A 15,331-nucleotide genomic window follows, 5' to 3' on the forward strand; every position below is an offset into this window, starting at 1 on the left:
CCAGGCAGAGAGGGCAGGTGTTAATGTAACTATGTTAATTGGTTATTGTCCCTTGTTTACTATGGGAGGTCCTCTTGCAGGAGGATTTCTCAAAAGCCAGTGTGTTATCAATAAAAAGTGCTCCTGTTACACCCTTCATGAAGTCTAGGCTCATGGTTGGGGAATATTGCATTTGCTGGGGAGAATCATCTTGGAAGCTGCATTCATCCACCCTATGGTAGCTATAATCACATATGCTCAGCTATTGGGGAAGGAATAGAAGGCCGCAGTCCCATAACCACTGTAGGCTTTAACAACTGGTGGCAAGCGACGGGATTGAATGGGACGCATAAAGACAACTGGTGAATGGCCCAGCAGTACGAGAGACTAAAGAGGACTATGCTAAAGGATCTGCTGGAAGCCTGAGGTCAGATGGCAAGCAACAAAATGAAAGCTACCCTCATAGCAGAACTAAGGGAGGGCGACCAAACCAGCGGCATGGCGGATGTCAGCCGGGAGGAAGCAGAGTTCCAACAGAAGGTGATCTGGAGGCTAAACCTATATGGGCCAAATCCCACACCGGAGATGGCGCAAGTCCTGGCGCTGGTGAGCGCAGAACGCAGAGCACAACAGGCAAGCTTAAACCAAGGAGACACTGCTTCCTTAGCTGGATCTATAAATGGAGGACAGCGGAGAAAGATTAACTATGCTGCTTTTAAAAGTTTTTCAGCTGGAGAAATGGAAATTGACGCATATCTACAGATTTCGAGCAGCAATGCGCTTTGGAGGGTCTGGAATCAGAGCAATGGGCCGCAGAAAACTCACGGGCCGAGCAGAGGCTTACCGAGCAGTTCCTGATACAGCCATACATGACTACGCCAGGGAAAAAGGACATTCTGCTAGCCAGGTATGCTGTGACCCCAGAGACTTACAGGAAAAAGTTTCGGGCATTACGGAAAGGGGGCCGAGACGAATTACGAATGGGCTTTTAGGATGTATCGAGAGAGCCCAAAACTGGATACAAGGCTGCCAGGCCACGACGCTAGAGGAGATGCTACAACTCCTCTTGCTAGAACAATTTTTTGACCACACCCCTGCAGACACCAGGGACTGGGTCAGAGACAGGAAGCCGGCCACAATTGAGGAAGCGGCCAGACTGGCAGAAAAGGCTAGTGGGAACCGCCCTCTAGTAAGGTCCAGCTCTCCAACGCCAGGTCCTGTGACCCACCACAGACCGAACGCGGTACCACCCACGACACAGCCCAATTTTAACGGAGACCGCCATTGGTATGTCACCAATGCAATCAACCAGGGCATTACAAGATACATTGCCCTTAGCGGAGCAGAAGCAATTGGGAGCGGCCATCGCCACCGAGGGCAGCCGCTCATCACTATCAACATGAGCCGCTGGAAGACCACAGCCCTGAATCTGAGCAATGGGCCGTACTACATGAGGTGGACCTAGCCCAAGCAGAGGGGGACAACCGGGTGCACCATAATGGGTCACCATAGATGGAAAGGAGGCTGAGGGGCTACGGGACTCTGGGGCCACCCTTACTCTGGTGCAGCCTCACACCGTATCTGCAAAAGCACGCACCAACAGGATGTTGCAGTAAGAGTGTCAGGAGGCGCCATCCACAAACTACCCACAGCCCGAGTGCAGTTAAATTGGGGCACCGGAGCAAAGCAGATGGAAGTAGGCATTATGTCTGGCCTACCTGCGGAAGTATTGTTGGGGAACGATTTGGGGTGCCTAACTTCACAGATGCTTACCCCAGATCCCGCTGGTACCTGCCCTGTGACTACTAGGGCACAAGCCCGCCGAGCTGGACAGACACACTCTGAGGAAACACAGGTAGGAACCAAAATATCCCCGTAGTATGCCCTAACCCTATTCCCTTCTGGGGCACTCCCCAAGACTTTGGCCAAGCCCAGCAGTCAGACCCCACCTTAGCAGGTTACAGGAAGGCTGTAGCTACCCCTAAGGAAGGTAATGCCCAAGAGAACTTCCACTGGGACAAGGGACTGCTATATAGGGTCACAGGGGGAGTGGGAAGTGGGGAAGCGCAAGTTATAAAAAGGCAGCTAGTTGTACCCCGCAAATACAGAGCAGAGCTTCTAAAGCTCAGCCATGATATCCCACTAGCCGGACATCTGGGTATCAAGAAAACTAAGGACCGCCTTACCCAGATGTTCTTCTGGCCAGGGATATCAAAAGACTTGCAGACATACTGCAGGACAGGTGACGCATGTCAAAGGATAGGGAAACGGGGGGACCACCCAAACGCCAAGTTACGGTCCCTACCTATAATAGAGGAACCATTCTACAGAGTGGCAGTAGACCTGATAGGGCCCCACAACAAACCCAGCTCCTCCGGAAAGTGCTACATCCTCACGGTGGTGGACTACGCCACTAGGTACCCTGAGGCTTTGGCGCTCTCCAACATTGAGGCGGAGACGGTAGCAGAGGCTCTAGTCAGGATCTTTTCCAGAGTAGGATTCCCCCGGGAAATACTCTCCGATCAGGGAACACAGTTCACAGCAACTGTCACTCAACAGTTATGGCAGAGCTGCGGGGTGAAACCGTTATTTAGCTCCCCCTACCAGCCCCAGACCAACGGCCTCTGAACTATTCAACGGCACGCTTAAGCAGATGTTCACGGCGTTCACAGAGTCCTACGGTCAATGGGAGAAATTTCTACCCCAGCTCCCGTTTGCCTACCGGGAAGTACCCCAGGCGTCAACCGGGTTCTCCCCCTTTGAACTCCTATACGGGAGAAAAGTCCGGGGACCCCTGGACCTTATACGGGAGCACTGGGAGGGCAACACAGGAGAGGAAGGGATCCCAGTGTTACCATACGTGCTGGAGTTCCGGGACCGCCTGCAGGCACTGACCGAATCAGTTCGGGAGAACCTGCGGGCGGCCCAGAAACGACGGCCCTGACATTTTAGGGGTGTGTAGACTTTTTATATCAGAGTGTGTGTGTGTGTGTGTGTCACAGGTGCAAAATCGACACTGTGCGCAACAAGCCAAAAAGGGGAGGTCAATAGTACAACTCCATCTCACCTAGAATAAGGCTTCTTTCACACAAGTATATTGGGTCCGTGCAGCAGCCAGGACAGATCCAGACCCATTCAACTTGAATGGGTCCACGATACGTCCATTCCCCAAAAAGATAGAACAAATTCTATTTTTTGGAGGAATGGAAGCACTGATTGGAGCCCCACGGAAGCATTCCGTTAGTGGTTCCATTCTGTACCTCCGGATTTGCACACGGCTGGTGACCTGCGTATTGCGGAACCGCCGTATGCAGCCTACAATACGGCCGCGGGAGCACTACGGCCGTGTGAAAGAGGCCTAAGGGTGCTCCGCCTATGTCCCACTGCATAAAATATTGGTGTGCATAAGGGTAAAGATAAAACTCCTGCAGGGCACTTACAGGAGGCAGAGAAGGAGCATCGAGCTCTCTGGGCGAATGCGGTTCAGGACCAGACATACTGATCACCAGACTTCAGATCAGTCATGACTCCTGGTTCCCAGCTTTATTCCGGTATCAGAAACACTGCACGCCACCTCCTGGTCACTTCCTGGATGCGACGGGAAGGGACGCAAATAAAAAAATATATAATGCAACAGCACTGTGCAAACCAAATAAAGTACAATAATGCCATAGTAATAGAAAATATTCTGGTGCTAATGCTACGCTTATTTTGTAAATTAGAGATTCTTGGCAAATACATTTTGTACAAAAACTGCCACCATAAAATTCAGGGAGTGCAGGTTCCACATGCATGCTGGGTCCACTCTGCTTCCCCGAATTTAATAGAGGCCATTTTGGCACCAAAAATGATAAAAAGCAGAGTGGACCCAGCATGGATGTGGAACCTGCACGCCCTGATTTTTATGGTGGCCGTTATGGCACATAGAGAATAGTAAATAGACAAATAACAGTGGTATTGTGATTCAGCACTTTACCAGAGGTATAATATCTGTCTAAAAATAAAAAATATAAGAATCAAACTGAAGCGCCACTCCCTATAGTTCTTACTACTGAGTTAGTGAGTTGTTTGGAAATAAGTGTCTCAATTCACCCTGTGAATTTTATATATTCCTCAGTCATATATAATGATGAATATATGATGAGACTGATATGAAGCACCAAATTAGTCCGTGATAAACTTAAACAAATAGGAAGAGAACAGTTCTGTAGGACTTGATTAAAAGTATATTATATATATATATATATATATATATATATATATATATATATATATATATATAGAGAGAGAGAGAGCAATACCCCTTAATGGCATATAGTCTGTTTTATATCAATAAAACCAATAAACAGGATCGCATGTAGTTAAATGGAGACTGATGGCAGCACACTCTCAGGGCTTTTGATAAATCTGCTCTATTGAAAATCTGAAAAATCTGTGGAACGCAGATTTCATGCGTTCCACCTTGGAACGCATCGGCCGTGGGTAGGCCAATAGGAAGAGTGTGGGGGGGGGGGGGATGTGGCTTATAGCGTTCACAGCATGATTTTTTATACCAATTATGGAATATTCATTGATATTATATTAAAATGCAAAATACTGACAAAGTAGGGAGGCTCGACACTCCAGATGAACAGATAGCGGTGGGTTCACTGCTGATTGGGTCACTCACCCAATTAAGAAATGAAATTATGTAACAAAGAGGAGCAGGCACACCACCTTCTGGAATAATAGTGGACCACTAGAAATACTCTATTAAAAAAAAATATTCTGAGATGTCACACATAAAATGGCCAATGTATATAAATTACTCTAAACAATAAAATACACTGAGATAAAATTGATAAAAGAAAGAAATGTCACATATAAATGCCAAGATTGTCATACAGTCTCCTGGAATAGTGTCTCCTGAGATGAAAATGTGGCAGAGAACAATAACAATCCACCTGTCAATATTTGTCAAATTGGACTGTCTCCATGAGACTCTTACCACTCAGTAGTACCGATGCTGTTAGTGTGTGTCATGGTTGAAGGGATATATGAATTTTCTCCACTATGACATATGAGAACAAAAAAACGCACAGGAAACGCATGTGTGCATTGAGACCTATTATGGTGGTATCATGAAGGAATTATGTTAATGCTAACTTATTGGTATTTTTGTGATTGTGAACACTTTAAGAGAAGAATATACATATATTCTGTGTGACATAGAATGATATTTGACATTTTGATGCATATTTGCAACCGATGTGTTTGTCTCCATTTTTAGAATCCTTTTTAGAATCCATTCCATGTTTTATTTGGTTTTTTAACCTGATCTCAGGTTTTACTAATGATTTTAATTGTGTACCCTATATAATGTTTGGAAGAGCGCAGTCTGGTAGCTACTGAGGAAGAGGCAGGTAGCCTCGAAACGCGTCTAGCTGACTACGCAATTTCTACATCTAGTACTGGTCCGGACCCCAAGTACAGAAGATTTCGTGGACAAAGAGAATTATTCTTTAAAAACTATCCGTGAACATAGCCATTGTTGCAACATAGGACCTGGACTTATGCTGTGCCAAGTCACCACCATGATATAAGGACCTGTGCACTATGTGATTGGGCGATTCATACCAGCTGATCGGAACATCTGATTCATTTACATAGGATCACCTGATCGAAAGCACGCCCTCCGAACTAAGCACTTGAAATTAACCCAGCGTCCAGTGTCCTGCGCTCCGGTGACTGCAGTTTCCACCGCTGTGCGATTAGTCACTCTGAGCACGTCCTCCAAGCTGTGCGCCTTTTCAAATCGATCCAGCGTTCATCGTGCAGAGTCTAGTGCCTTGGAGATCACACTTTTCCACCGCTCCGTGCAAGTAGACCACACACTAACAGCATCGGTACTACTGAGTGGTAAGAGTCTCATGGAGACAGTCCAATTTGACAAATATTGACAGGTGGATTGTTATTGTTCTCTGCCACATTTTCATCTCAGGAGACACTATTCCAGGAGACTGTATGACAATCTTGGCATTTATATGTGACATTTCTTTCTTTTATCAATTTTATCTCAGTGTATTTTATTGTTTAGAGTAATTTATATACATTGGCCATTTTATGTGTGACATCTCAGAATAAATTTTTTTTAATAGAGTATTTCTAGTGGTCCACTATTATTCCAGAAGGTGGTGTGCCTGCTCCTCTGTTACATAATTATATTAAAATGCTTGAGCCCTATTTCCAAATGAATTCCTATACTATTGCTAACAAATATTAAGAGGTTTTACCAATCACTATGGGGAAAAAAAATAAAAATAATATATATAATCTCCAGAAAATGGAGACGGCACTCCAGTAGGATGAAACCTAGCGATTCCTTTATTCAACCATCCGGTGCAACGTTTCGGCTCTGAAATGAGCCTTTTTCAAATATATATATATATATATATATATATATTACAAAATCGGTAATTTATCCGTCCACAGAGATATACACTCACCTAAACAATTATTAGGAACACCTGTTCTATTTCTCATTAATGTGATTATCTAGTCAACCAATCACATGGCAGTTTCTTCAATGCACGTAGGGTTGTGGTCCTGGTCAAGACAATCTCCTGAACTCCAAACTGAATGTCAGAATGGGAAAGAAAGGTGATTTAAGCAATTTTGCACGTGGCATGGTTGTTGGTGCCGGTCTGAGTATTTCACAATCTGCTCAGTTACTGGGATTTTCACGCACAACCATTTCTAGAGTTTACAAAGAATGGCGTGAAAAGGGAAAGAACAAACATCCAGTGTGCGGCAGTCCTGTGGGTAAAAATGCCTTGTTGATGCTAGAGGTCAGAAGAATGGTCCGACTGATTCAAGTTGATAGAAGAGCAACGTTGACTGAAATAACCAGAATAACTCGTTACAACCGAGGTATGCAACAAAGCATTTGTGAAGCCACAACACGCACAACCTTGAGGCGGATGGGCTACAACAGCAGAAGCCCCCACCGGGTACCACTCCTCTCCACTACAAATAGGAAAAAGAGGCTACAATTTGCATGAGCTCACCAAAATTGGACTGTTGAAGACTGGAAAAATGGTTTCTTGAACATGACAATGAGTTCACTGTACTAAAATGGCCCCCACAGTCACCAGATCTCAATCCAATAGAACATCTTTGGATATGGTGGAATGGGAGCTTCGTGCCCTGGATGTGCATCCCTCAAATCTCCATCAACTGCAAGATGCTATCCTATCAATATGGGCCAACATTTCTAAAGAATGCTATCAGCACCTTGTTGAATCAATCAATGCCACGTAGAATTAAGGCAGTTCTGAAGGCAAAAGGGGGTGCAACACCGTATTAGTATGGGGTTCCTAATAATTCTTTAGGTGAGTGTATATTTATTATGTACAAATCGGTAATTTAATACATCTCTCTCAAGAAGGATGTATGTATGTATGGGTATGTATGTATGATGTTCCGCAATCACTCAAAAATGCAACCATCGATTTCAACTAAACTTAGTATACACCTCCCTTGCTACCTGGAAAGAAATCTTGTCGGGGTCACAGCTCTCTAGCACGTACCGTTCCTGAGATATTCCCAAAAAAATGCAAATATGGCACATCACATGACCTACATTAGCCAATAGAAGCCTAATAATATGTACTTTTATTTCTAACATTCAGTGTCTTCATATTAGTAGTTCACATACTCTAATGATTCATTCAAGCCAAATGGAGTCAAATTATTCAGTTGATACATCCAGAACATTTCCTTTATACAAAGAGTCTTGTATGAATGACACCCCCCCCCCCAGCTAAGTGAGTACATAAAATCTTCATCTTTCATCTCTGGCCTCTGTAGGGACAGGAAGCACTGGGGTATGGTAGAGGGAGGGGGTATTTTAACCTCTCTCTGTTCCTGCCCCTATAGAGGTCAGGGGTCAATCTCCTTGTCATGTTGATGATATAGAAATAGAAGTTAAAGGGGTATTACCAACTGAAATAGAGTATTTATGGACTATTGTACATACATGGCATATTGTTCATGTGAGCAGCCACAAGACATACATGTCTGTCACTAGATGGTTGGGGGCCCACAAAGAATGATATTGAAGGGCTGCATGTGGCCCCTGGGCCGCAGGTTGTGCACCCCTGATCTACAGGAATAATGTCCCTGTTGCAAACATGGTTTAAGTGTATGTGTATCATGCAATAGCTGCCATCTGAGAAATACACATTTGACCTAAACCAGTAAAACAAACAATAGAAAGAAAAAGAAAAAAAAAAAAAAAAAAAAAAATTATATATATATATATATATATATATATATATATATATATATATATATATATATACACAGTACAGACTAAAGTTTGGACACACCTCATTCAAAGAGTTTTCTTTATTTTCATGACTATGAAAATTGTAGATTCACACTGAAGGCTTCAAAACTATGAATTAACACATGTGGAATTATATACATAACAAAAAAGTGTGAAACAACTGAAAATATGTCATATTCTAGGTTCTTCAAAGTAGCCACCTTTTTGCTTTGATTACTGCTTTGCACTCTCTTGGCATTCTCTTGATGAGCTTCAAGAGGTAGTCACCTGAAATGGTTTTCACTTCACGGGTGTGCCCTGTCAGGTTTAATAAGTGGGATTTCTTGCCTTATAAATGGGGTTGGGACCATCAGTTGCGTTGTGGAGAAGTCAGGTGGATACACAGCTCATAGTCCTACTGAATAGAGACTGTTAGAATTTGTATTATGGCAAGAAAAAAGCAGCTAAGTAAAGAAAAACGAGTGGCCATCATTACTTTAAGAAATGAAGGTCAGTCAGTCTGAAAAATTGGGAAAACTTTGAAAGTGTCCCCAAGTGCAGCTCACATGCGGACCGCCCCAGGAAAGGAAGACCAAGAGTCACCTCTGCTGCGGAGGATAAGTTCATCCGAGTCACCAGCCTCAGAAATCGCAGGTTAAACAGCAGCTCAGATTAGAGACCAGGTCAATGCCACACAGAGTTCTAGCAGCAGACACATCTCTAGAACAACTGTTAAGAGGAGACTGTGTGAATCAGGCCTTCATGGTAGAATATCTGCTAGGAAACCACTGCTAAGGACAGGCAACAAGCAGAAGAGACTTGTTTGGGCTAAAGAACACAAGGAATGGACATTAGACCAGTGGAAATCTGTGCTTTGGTCTGATGAGTCCAAATTTGAGATCTTTGGTTCCAACCACCGTGTCTTTGTGCAACGCAGAAAAGGTGAACGGATGGACTCTACATGCCTGGTTCCAACCGTGAAGCATGGTAGGAGGAGGTGTGATGGTGTGGGGGTGCTTTGCTGGTGACACTGTTGGGGATTTATTCAAAATTTAAGGCATACTGAACCATGGCTACCACAGCATCTTGCAGCGGCATGCTATTCCATTTCGGTTTGCGTTTAGTTGGACCATCATATATTTTTCAACAGGACAACGACCCCAAACACACCTCCAGGCTGTGTAAGGGCTATTTGACCATGAAGGAGAGTGATGGGGTGCTGCGCCAGATGACCTGGCCTCCACAGTCACTGGACTTGAACCCAATCGAGATGGTTTGGGGTGAGCTGGACCGCAGAGTGAAGGCAAAAGGGCCAACAAGTGCTAAGCATCTCTGGGAACTCCTTCAAGACTGTTGGAAGACCATTTCAGGTGACTACCTCTTGAAGCTCATCAAGAGAATGCCAAGAGTGTGCAAAGCAGTAATCAAAGCAAAAGGTGGCTACTTTGAAGAACCCAGAATATGACATATTTTCAGTTGTTTCACACTTTATTGTTATGTATATAATTCCACATGTGTTAATTCATAGTTTTGATGACTTCAGTGTGAATCTACAATTTTCATAGTCATGAAAATAAAGAAAACTCTTTGAATGAGAAAGTGTGTCCAAACTTTTGGTCTGTACTGTATATTGTAACGGACCGTTTCAGCAGACAAGGGGTTAAAATCAGTTTAGGCGATATGCCCCTTTCTGAGAGACAGGCACAGCTACTGCAGAACACCAACCTCCCGAACTGGATACAAAATAGCACTCCAAACTAGAACCTCGCAAATAGCTGCCGGCAGACGAACAGGAAAAACGTACAGTCAGCTTACACTCCTGGCAATCAGTCTCTAACAGCATACAGGGAATCCACCCAATAACGAGACAAGGCTCCGTCTTGAGGGTCAGCAGTGGTCTGATGTGCTGGCACACCCAGCCTGGTTTTTATTACAGTTGTTGCAAATACAGGTTCGCCCACAGGGTTTTGAAATACAACCAATCAGTAATTTACAACACATACAATGTAAATACAGCAACCAATCGTTCACGCCCCCAGAGGACCAGAAGGGAGACTGCGACACAGGACAGATACAACATATCCCCACAATGCATCATGGTTTCCTCCTCTCTGTCCCGGAGACAACCGAAGGCAATCCAATTATCTCTCAGGACAAAGGGAGATCACCAATACACATGTGGAGACAACAGGACAGACATCACCATTTAAACACACAATGGCACACCCCCACAGCAAAAACAGACATTTAACATATCCCCAGATAGCTCAAGTCTGAGTGCATATCATTAGGTGAATGGCACTCAGAATACACAAATACAATAATATTAGCTATCTGGGTGCCCTCACATAACATACAATTTAACCGAACACATAACATAAAATACAATTCCACAGACAGATTTAAGCTGTGCGGCCGGTCTGTCTTCTCCTTTAAAGTTACTACGGGCCATAATCCTGAGCAAGAGGCATTTAACCACTTCAGCCCCGCTAGGTGAAACCCCCTTCATGACACTTCGGCAGTACACTCCTTTCACCGTTTCACCGTTTATCGCTCGGTCATGCAACTTACCACCCAAATGAATTTTACCTCCTTTTCTTCTCACTAATGGAGCTTTCATTTGGTGGTATTTTATTGCTGCTGACATTTTTACTTTTTTTGTTATTAATCAAAATGTAACGATTTTTTTTGCAAAAAAATTACATTTTTCACTTTCAGCTGTAAAATTTTGCAAAAAAAACGACATCCATATATAAATTTTTCGCCAAATTTATTGTTCTACATGTCTTTGATAAAAAAGAAAATGTTTGGGCAAAAAAAAAAAAATGGTTTGGGTAAGTTATAGCATTTACAAACTATGGTACAAAAATGTGAATTTCCGCTTTTTGAAACAGCTCTGACTTTCTGAGCACCTGTCATGATTCCTGAGGTTCTACAATGCCCAAACAGTAGAAAACCCCCACAAATGACCCCATTTCGGAAAGTAGACACCCTAAGGTATTCGCTGATGGGCATAGTGAGTTCATAGAACTTTTTATTTTTTGTCACAAGTTAGCGGAAAATGATGATGATTTTATTTATTTATTTTTTCTTACAAAGTCTCATATTCCACTAACTTGCGACAAAAAATAAAAAGTTCTAGGAACTCGCCATGCCCCTCACGGAATACCTTGGGGTGTCTTCTTTCCAAAATGGGGTCACTTGTGGCGTAGTTATACTGCCCTGGCAATTTAGGGGCCCAAATGTGTGAGAAGAACTTTGCAATCAAAATGTGTAAAAAATGACCGGTGAAATCCAAAAGGTGCACTTTGGAATATGCGCCCCTTTGCCCACCTTGGCAGCAAAAAAGCGTCACACATCTGGTATCGCCGTACTCAGGAGAAGTTGGGGAATGTGTTTTGGGGTGTCATTTTACATATACCCATGCTGGGTGAGAGAAATATCTTGGCAAAAGACAACTTTTCCCATTTTTTTATACAAAGTTGGCATTTGACCAAGATATTTTTCTCACCCAGCATGGGTATATGTAAAATGACACCCCAAAACACATTCCCCAACTTCTCCTGAGTACGGCGATACCAGATGTGTGACACTTTTTTGCTGCCAAGGTGGGCAAAGGGGCACATATTCCAAAGTGCACCTTTTGGATTTCACCGGTCATTTTTTACACATTTTGATTGCAAAGTTCTTCTCACACATTTGGGCCCCTAAATTGCCAGGGCAGTATAACTACGCCACAAGTGACCCCATTTTGGAAAGAAGACACCCCAAGGTATTCCGTGAGGGGCATGGCGAGTTCCTAGAATCTTTTATTTTTTGTCGCAAGTTAGTGGAATATGAGACTTTGTAAGGAAAAAAGAAAAAAAATGAAAAATCATCATTTTCCGCTAACTTGTGACAAAAAATAAAAAATTCTAGGAACTCGCTGTGCCCCTCACGGAATACCTTGGGGTGTCTTCTTTCCAAAATGGGGTCACTTGTGGCGTAGTTATACTGCCCTGGCAATTTAGGGGCCCAAATGTGTAAGAAGTACCTTGTAATCAAAATCTGTAAAAAATGGCCTGTGAAATCCGAAAGGTGCACTTTGGAATATGTGCCCCTTTGCCCACCTTGGCAGCAAAAAAGTGTGACACATCTGGTATCGCTGTACTCAGGAGAAGTTGGGGAATGTGTTTTGGGGTGTCATTTTACATATACCCATGCTGGATGAGAGAAATATCTTGGCAAAAGACAACTTTTCCCATTTTTTTATACAAAATTGGCATTTGACCAAGATATTTTTCTCACCCAGCATGGGTATATGTAAAATGACACCCCAAAACACATTCCCCAACTTCTCCTGAGTACGGCGATACCAGATGTGTGACACTTTTTTGCAGCCTAGATGCGCAAAGGGGCCCAAATTCCTTTTAGGAGGGCATTTTTAGACATTTGGATCCCAGACTTCTTCTCACACTTTCGGGCCCCTAAAAAGCCAGGGCAGTATAAATACCCCACATGTGACCCCACTTTGGAAAGAAGACACCCCAAGGTATTCAATGAGGGGCCTGGTGAGTTCCTAGAATTTTTTTATTTTTTGCATAAGTTAGCGGAAATTGATTTTTTTTGTTTTTTTCTCACAAAGTCTCACTTTCCGCTAACTTAGGACAAAAATTTCAATCTTTCATGGACTCAATATGCCCCTCAGCGAATACCTTGGGGTGTCTTCTTTCCGAAATGGGGTCACATGTGGGGTATTTATACTGCCCTGGCTTTTTAGGGGCCCTAAAGCGTGAGAAGAAGTCTGGAATATAAATGTCTAAAAATGTTTACGCATTTGGATTCCGTGAGGGGTATGGTGAGTTCATGTGAGATTTTATTTTTTGACACAAGTTAGTAGAATATGAGACTTAGTAAGAAAAAACAAAAACAAACAAAAAATTTCTGCTAACTTGTGCCAAAAAAAATGTCTGAATGGAGCCTTACAGGGGGGGGTGATCAATGACAGGGGGGTAATCACCCATATAGACTCCCGGATCACCCCCCTGTCATTGATCACCCCCCTGGTAAGGCTCCATTCAGACGTCCGTATAATTTTTACGGATCCATGGATCGGATCCGCAAAACACATGCGGACGTCTGAATGGAGCCTTACAGGGGGTTATCAGTGACAGGGGGTGATCAGGGTGATCACCCCCGTCACTGATCACTCCCCCCTGTAAGGCTCCATTCAGACGTCCGCATGATTTTTACGGATCCATGGATCGGATCCACAAAACACATGCGGACGTCTGAATGGAGCCTTACAGGGGGGTTATCAATGACAGGGGGTGATCATGGTGATCAACCCCCTGTCACTGATCACCCCCCCTGTAAGGCTCCATTCAGACATCCGCATGATTTTTTACGGATACATGGATCGGATCCACAAAACACATGCGGACGTCTGAATGGAGCCTTACAGGGGGGTGATCAATGACAGGGGGGTGATCAGGGAGTGTATATGGGTGATCACCCGCCTGTCATTGATCACCCCCTGTAAGGCTCCATTCAGACGTCCGCATGTGTTTTGCGGATCCGATCCATGGATCCGTAAAAATCATGCGGACGTCTGAATGGAGCCTTACAGGGGGGTGATCAATGACAGGGGGGTGATCAGGGAGTGTATATGGGTGATCACCCGCCTGTCATTGATCACCCCCCTGTAAGGCTCCATTTAGACGTCCGTATGCGTTTTGCGGATCCGATCCATGTATCCGTGGATCCGTAAAAATCATACGGACGTCTGAACGGAGCCTGACAGGGGGGTGATCAATGACAGGGCGGTGATCAATGACAGGGGGGTGATCAGGGAGTTTATATGGGGTGATCATGGGTGATCAGGGGTTTATAAGGGGTTAATAAGTGACCGGGGGGGGGGGGGGGGGTGTAGTGTAGTGTGGTGTTTGGTGCGACTGTACTGACCTACCCGAGTCCTCTGGTGGTCGATCCTAACAAAAGGGACCACCAGAGGACCAGGTAGGAGGTATATTAGACGCTGTTATGAAAACAGCGTCTAATATACCTGTTAGGGGTTAAAAAATTCGGATCTCCAGCCTGCCAGCGAGCGATCGCCGCTGGCAGGCTGGAGATCCACTCGCTTACCTTCCGTTCCTGTGAGCGCGCGCGCCAGTGTGCGCGCGTTCACAGGAAATCCCGGCCCTCGCGAGATGACGCATATATGCGTGACTCTGCGCAGGGCCGCCACCTCCGGACCGCACATCTGCGTTAGGCGGTCCGGAGGTGGTTAAACAGCCCTCTCCAAAACCCTATGGCGAGGTTGGTTTCGCCACATATATATAAAAAAAAAAAATCTCAGAAACCATTGGTATCAAAGTACCTCCACTTACATTGCATTTCAGTAGTTTGCATGTATGATATTACTACTAACCTGAATTTGAAGCTCCTTTTTCTATCCCTGCTGCAGCTTTCAAGAAGTAGGACACAGGTGGCTGGCCAATCTTCATTTCATAAGTTCTGTCAGGCTAAACAAAAACATTTAAAAATAATAAACATAAAGAAATACACTAGTAATAGGCATCTACATTCTTCTTAAAATGCAAATTAGACCTTAGGTGCACCCAAGCTCCAATTTTTTCCATGGCTAGCCCCTCACTAGCTACTTTAATTCAGAGGCTAGGCAGAGGCATGTGAAATCCAATACCCAATGTGGGCAGCTGTATCAATGAACAGACTGCACTAATCAATAGCTAGCTTTGGATGACATGGACTGCAGCAATGGAAACCGCTCCCGAGCTTTTGCAAGCTCATGCATTAATGTTCTTTTTAAGGACATCAGATAGACACACAAGGGGGGAAAAAAATTAAGACTTGTGAACTGTTTACCATGTACTACCTTATAGAATACTTACCAACATTCACCAAAGGTAGTAATAGTAAAAAAAATACCCATAAATGACCCCATTTTAGAAACTACACCCCTCAAGTTATTAAAAACAGATTTTTTTAAAGGGTGCTTTTTGGGGGTTTGAAAGTGTGTTTTCTAAAGATAATTATTTTTTATTT

At 44.0% G+C, this 15,331-nt stretch overlaps 1 protein-coding gene across 1 annotated transcript in view; it reads right to left on the reverse strand.

Annotated features, from left to right (window-relative positions):
- MRPL11 (mitochondrial ribosomal protein L11) overlaps positions 1-15,331 on the reverse strand; it is a 76,233-nt gene that overhangs the window by 18,787 nt on the left and 42,115 nt on the right. Inside the window, exon 4 of the mRNA XM_044270538.1 lies at positions 14,697-14,790. Coding sequence (XP_044126473.1) covers positions 14,697-14,790 — 94 coding nt within the window. The remainder of the gene's footprint in view (positions 1-14,696; positions 14,791-15,331) is intronic.

The sequence above is a fragment of the Bufo gargarizans genome, chromosome 10 (assembly GCF_014858855.1).
Source record: "Bufo gargarizans isolate SCDJY-AF-19 chromosome 10, ASM1485885v1, whole genome shotgun sequence".
In the NCBI taxonomy this organism is placed as follows: Eukaryota; Metazoa; Chordata; class Amphibia; order Anura; family Bufonidae; genus Bufo; species Bufo gargarizans.